At 46.6% G+C, this 5,448-nt stretch overlaps 1 protein-coding gene and 1 non-coding gene across 2 annotated transcripts; one reads left to right on the plus strand and one right to left on the minus strand.

Annotated features, from left to right (window-relative positions):
* Positions 1-221: 221 nt before the first annotated feature.
* LOC127327960 (small nucleolar RNA Z188) lies at positions 222-335 on the plus strand. Its single transcript, XR_007868876.1, has one exon. It is a non-coding gene; the product is annotated as a small nucleolar RNA Z188 (small nucleolar RNA).
* Positions 336-2,834: 2,499 nt separating this feature from the next.
* Positions 2,835-5,007, minus strand: LOC127304710 (red chlorophyll catabolite reductase). Its single transcript, XM_051335315.1, has 2 exons — positions 4,513-5,007; positions 2,835-3,601 (listed from the first exon to the last, which is right to left on the minus strand). Exons 1-2 carry the CDS (start codon positions 4,867-4,869, stop codon positions 2,984-2,986), a joined length of 975 nt encoding a protein of 324 aa, XP_051191275.1. The 5' UTR covers positions 4,870-5,007; the 3' UTR covers positions 2,835-2,983.
* Positions 5,008-5,448: the final 441 nt, after the last annotated feature.

Raw genomic sequence — 5,448 nt, forward strand, 5'->3', positions numbered from 1 at the left:
CCTCTTCGGATATTTGGTTTTATCCTTTTTTTTTGGCTGGTCAATTTCTCGATTTTTCTGAACTTTACAATCTTCATACTTCAGTTTCTAGTTTATGTGTTCGATCTTCAGATTCGATGCACCTGCAATTTCCTTCCTTTTGTTCAATTGATGCATCCTTTGTCTCTCTCTCCTTTCTCTATCTGATGGTCTGGTTGTTCCTCGATGTGTGATTGATTTTGGCGTGCCAATGATGATCGAAAAGCATCGGTGAATTCTGGATGAATGCGCTTGTGCACCGACCAGTGTGCAGCTATGCATGGTGATATCACCTGCGTAATACATCTGAGGCACGCACGCATGATGCATAATTTCACACCGGTCTTTACTCCGGAATCTCATATCTTGAGTTCCAGTTCCTTATATACTCGATTTCATGGCCGGTTCGAATTGGTAGTTCTGCTCTGTTGGAGTTCAAGTACTCTACTAGTCTACCTTATCGTTCTGTATCGCGTCATGGACTGATTTCTTGCGCACAGATTTAATCAGATGAGTTTTATCAACGAACAGATTTTACTAGAGTTCCATCATTTCGTTAATTCCATCAAAAGGCTTTCACGTTTTTGGATGAAAGCCCATCTGGGCCAAAACTCAAGAGGGAATTTTTTATTACTATGTTATCTACATCATCAGTTCATCTCACTATATCGACGAGGAGTGCACAGCATGCAACTACAAGTGTCGATACAACAGGATACAGGTGTTGGTACAAGATGACGACAGTGTGGCCCGATTCTTATGTTCTGATGTTTACTCTATCATCTTCATGAAGCCCACCAAAACCATTATGTTGTAGAAAGGATATTCCCACGAAAAAATAAAATATTCACCTGATCACATGTTAAAACAAGTATTTACGTCCTTAAGAAAAGATTGATCAACGTTCAATTAGTTTGATAACATTAGAAACCTCATTTGGCACAGAATCTGTAGCAGAAAAACGTGATCAGCTCAATTCTACAAGTGTGTAAGGGAAATTTAACATCCTACATGCAGAACTTGTGAGCTGCTCTCATTCCCCCCCCCCCCCCCCCCCCCCTCACCGCTCTCAACCCTCTACAGTACCTGCCCCCTTTCTCCTCCTCGCCGGGCCTCTCCATCCTCCTCTCCGCCGGAATAGCCGGCCGGAGATGGAGAGGAGACGGCGCCGGAGTAGTTTTTAGGTTTCATTTTTTAGTTTTCGGCGGTTTTCCGGTAGTTTGGAGTAGGGTTCAAGATTCTCTGGATCAGATCTTGAACAGCCTGTGTTCGTGGCTCCATCTTCTCGAGCTCCGGTGGTCGGAGACGGCGAGATCTGCCGCCCCAGGGATCTCCACGCATCAGATCCACAGCTGCTACCCCTGGATTCGCATTGTTCGGCTTCCATCTCTTCCTCCTCTGGCCGGCCATGGTGGCGAGGAGAAGAGGAGGGATGGTGCCAGTACCTGCGCATCTGGAGGTACGCAGGGCCTCCTCCAAGCCTGGCGTGTCGACGCTGCGTCAGGCCGACGCCGCTGGCAGACTCTGCTGTTCTTCCATGGTGGAAGACAGAGAGATCTGCTTCTCCGGCGCGCCCCTGTTTCAATAAGCATCTTCGTCAACTCTGCTTGGGTGGCCTGCTTCGCCTTCATCTCCTCTTGGCCGGCCTCGGTGGCGAGGGGGAGGAGAGGATGTCTGCGACTGCGACGACCCTGCAGAGGCGGCGCTCGAGGTGTCTGGAGCGTGCAACCTTGGCAGAAGCCTCCAAGCGTTGGCTATCTCCGGCCGTCGCTATCCTTGGCCATAGGGTTGGCCCAGTTGCGCTCGGATTTGATTCAAGCTTTCTCCTCCAGCTTTGGAGGTTCTTCTTCGACTACGGCGTGGCGATGAGCGTTGCTCCGTCCTCAAGTGGTTTCGTCCCCGAGGATGGAAGCGATGGCGACGCCGGTGTGTCCTCTTCTGTCGGCAATGGACTCGATCGCGTTTCTACGCGTCTCTACAGGGTGCTTAGTGCAAAAGATAGGGACTTGGTTGTAATTTTTCTTTTTCTTGATGTCCTCTATGTAACTGTGCTCCCACCGACGATATAATGCATGCTCCAGGTCCTTCGGTACCTACCTTGTTCAAAAAAAAAAAAACATGCAGAACTTGTGAACACAATACAAGCCAAAGATAGATAGTGCTGCCACAGCATGTGCTACCACTGTATTTTGGCTCATCCTTGATGCCGAATGCGTTGTTCAGTGATTTGTTCTCCTATTTTACTACGACTATTCCATTGCATTTAAATTTCCTTTTTTCATCAAAGAGTCAATACATCAAGACACAAAGCTCCCTTCGAGCAAATCAAGGGATTGAAATTAACATTTTAACATATCTTACTCATATAATAAAAGCAACCAAACTATTTCTGATCGTAAAGGAGCACATCTGTGAAGTTATTTTCCACCTCTGTAGCTCTCTTCCAGCAGTTATTTGGCGTGATACTCTTATAACAGGTGTCTAAAAGGATAATGTTGGCTTGTCACAGATCAGTCGACACGTAGAGAAGAAAGCAAGGAGTGAAAGCGAAAGGAATGTGTAGCTCCAAAAAATCCTGCCTAAACCTCTACTGCTACACGAAACTGCATATCACCACGTCTGAGGTCTCAATGGTCGCTTTTGCTGCAAGAAGATGATGCGTTGATGGAATAAACTACTAATTAATTTACTGCTTTGACAATGAACAGGCTTGTGATTCTCTACAAAAGTAAGATGCCGAGTCACGTAGATGTAGACGTGAGTGACACGAGAAATGAAATCACACAAGTTCAGCGTGATCATGCAAGCAAAAAAAAGACAATATCAGAACCTAATCACAATTAATCACCGCAGAATTTCAGTTCAACTGTTATGACAAGATAGGATTGCGGGACACATTTTGTTCTAACCGACTCTTTACTTTGCTATTCTTTTGTTGCCTAGGTCACATTTCTGCTTCTGAATGCTAGGCCTCTTGTACCCCAAAGGCTCTGCGAATTTCAGTGATGACACGGCCAGACACCTCAGGCCCAAACATCCTCGGCAAATTTGCAGTCAGATCAACCTCGATTGATTTTAATCTTACAACTTGGTCCCTCTTGACCATGATGTCTCTCTCAACTTGTTCCATTTCTGAGGTGTTACCAGTGCAATTATCAAGCCAGATTTGAAGAACCCCCTTGGCAACTGACGCGAGATGACCACACACAATCTCTTCCAAGATACTCTCCCCTCCTTGCCCACAGTCAATGCTGACCGATACTGCTGTTGGCGAACAGGCACTGCGCACAAATAAAGATGTTGATCGGTATGGACGGGTCTGTGGCAATTCTTCAATGTTTTCGCGTTGCTTGTCCAGCTGAGTATTTTGGTAGTACTTCTCGATGTATTCTGGGTGAAGCGCAAGGTCCTTGCGTGGGAGCAGGTCCAGAATGACAACCATTGAAGTTGGGCTGCCTTGTATAAACTCCAGGAGGAAATGTGGTGCATCAGTCGAGGCATTTAGGAAAACAAGAATAGAAGTGATGTCAATTGCACCATTTGGTACTTTGCAGTGAAGTGAAGACTGCAACATGAAATCAATCTGCAGCCAAGAAAAGACACTTAAACCACCATGTTTGTCCTTCCCGGGAAAGAAAAAATTCTAAGTAGTTTACATGATAACCAAGGAATAATAAACGAAAGCAAGATTTTATTATAAGTGAGTCTGTTTCCATGATTCTAATGACACTGTTCGTTTTGGCAACTACATTGACTGCTTTGGATGAGGCTGTGAGGCAGAATCAAAATATGGTGTACACAGTATGCAAGTTCGATTCCCGAAGTTTCGCAGCACTGGAAGTGAAACTAATTGAAAGTTGGTAATCTCGCATAATCAGTTTTCTCTGGTTATAAATATGTGCTTCTAAAAGCGTGCCTGACCACCTTGACAGGACAGCGATTTCTTCTGTTTAATAAAGTTTTGACACATTTGCTCGGCTTTTGACAGATCATAGCTACTACCTTCCACACTTCTTTTTCATAAAGTATGTTTGGCACTTTTCATGCTCCAGCCCACTCCATGATACCCATTAGGATTGTCAAAGATCATTGGGCTGTACATGATATGCTACTAATAACCTCATGATTTCCACAGTGAATTGCTAGAACGATGCACTTTAACTTGCGTTATTATCTATATATGCACAGCCCAGCGCTGTTGTTACCCATATACGTAGGTCACCGAGCCTCTTAAAATAACGCACTTTGCAGTATTATGCTTTCATCCGATCTCCTTCAATTCGCCTCCATTAGTTTTTTGTCATCACTGAGCTAATCCCTAGTAGAGTAGTAATTCGGTTGAGGCGCGGTAGTGGAGTATTTAATTCCACCCGACTCAATTCTGCCGGTGTGTTTGTTGGTAAAATCGCTGCTACCACTTGCTTGTGAGTAGGAGGTAAAAAAAGGTCAAAGTACATCACAGTATTGTGCGGACGGAAGTGGGAGAGATCCTACCGGTGAGTCTGGCGCGCCGTGGCGCACGTCCAGCGTGCCGACGGCGTTCCCAGCTCCGTTGCGGAACTCGGCGACGTCGGCAGGCACGGCCGAGGGCATCAGCTGCGCGCCCAACCGAGCCTCCGCCTCGTCAGCGAGGGCCCGCGCTACCTCCCGGTGCGCCAAAGACGGCATCCGCGCCGCAGCGGCCTTCCGCATCGGCGGAGCTGACGCGCGGACGGTGCTCGACGTTTTGCCCCTGGGAAGAGGAGCCTCGCACGGAAGCCTGACCGCGCGGGGGCGGATGCGAGGGAGCGCTGTCAGGGGGGTAGGGGCGATCGCTGGCGGCGTGCGGAGGTAGTGCTCTAGCCGGAGCATGACGGGGCGAGCTGTTGATGCGTGGACGATGACGAATGGAAAATAAGATGGGGATGTGAGATGTGAGATGTGAGATGTTGGTTTGTACTGTAAATTGTAGTAATTCCGTGTTCATGAAGCTTCAAAAGAACCAATTCTTCGTGGGGCATCAAACAAACCAGTGCGGAAGTCAAGTACCAAACCGGGTAAAAAAGTGTTTTTCTTTAATATATAGTAAAAGCTCGAATTGCGGTTGACTACCGTAATCCAGTTTTTCCTACTCCTTCCGTTCCATAATTTTTTTTTTAGTGTAGCTATCCATCAATCTTGACTTAATAACAGTTTACAAGATGACTTCAGCAACCCTAAATTAAGCTCACACCAACTGCTTCTCAATCGTTTGTTTTATGCTTTCTGAACTGCAACTTTACATGACCTGTCGTTGCCTATTCGATGGTGCCTCGGAGGAGGTTCCTCACAAGGGGGAGAAGAAGTAGAGGTCATAGGGCGGAGTATCCTCGGAACGGTGATACGTGATTTACCTAGCTTCGCAACATCTGCTCGATGACAGATCCTACTGCTGCTTGTCTGGAATTATCT

Source organism: Lolium perenne, chromosome 1, assembly GCF_019359855.2.
Source record: "Lolium perenne isolate Kyuss_39 chromosome 1, Kyuss_2.0, whole genome shotgun sequence".
Lineage (NCBI taxonomy): Eukaryota > Viridiplantae > Streptophyta > Magnoliopsida > Poales > Poaceae > Lolium > Lolium perenne.

What these genes read in the sequence shown, in the direction of transcription:
- LOC127304710 (XM_051335315.1), bottom strand. Translation starts at nt 4,869, where the DNA reads ATGCTCCGGCTAGAGCACTACCTCCGCACGCCGCCAGCGATCGCCCCT. An exon ending in ACGGCGCGCCAGACTCACCG is followed by an intron (nt 3,602 to 4,512) that starts GTAGGATCTCTC and finishes TCTTGGCTGCAG; the next exon opens with ATTGATTTCATGTTGCAGTC.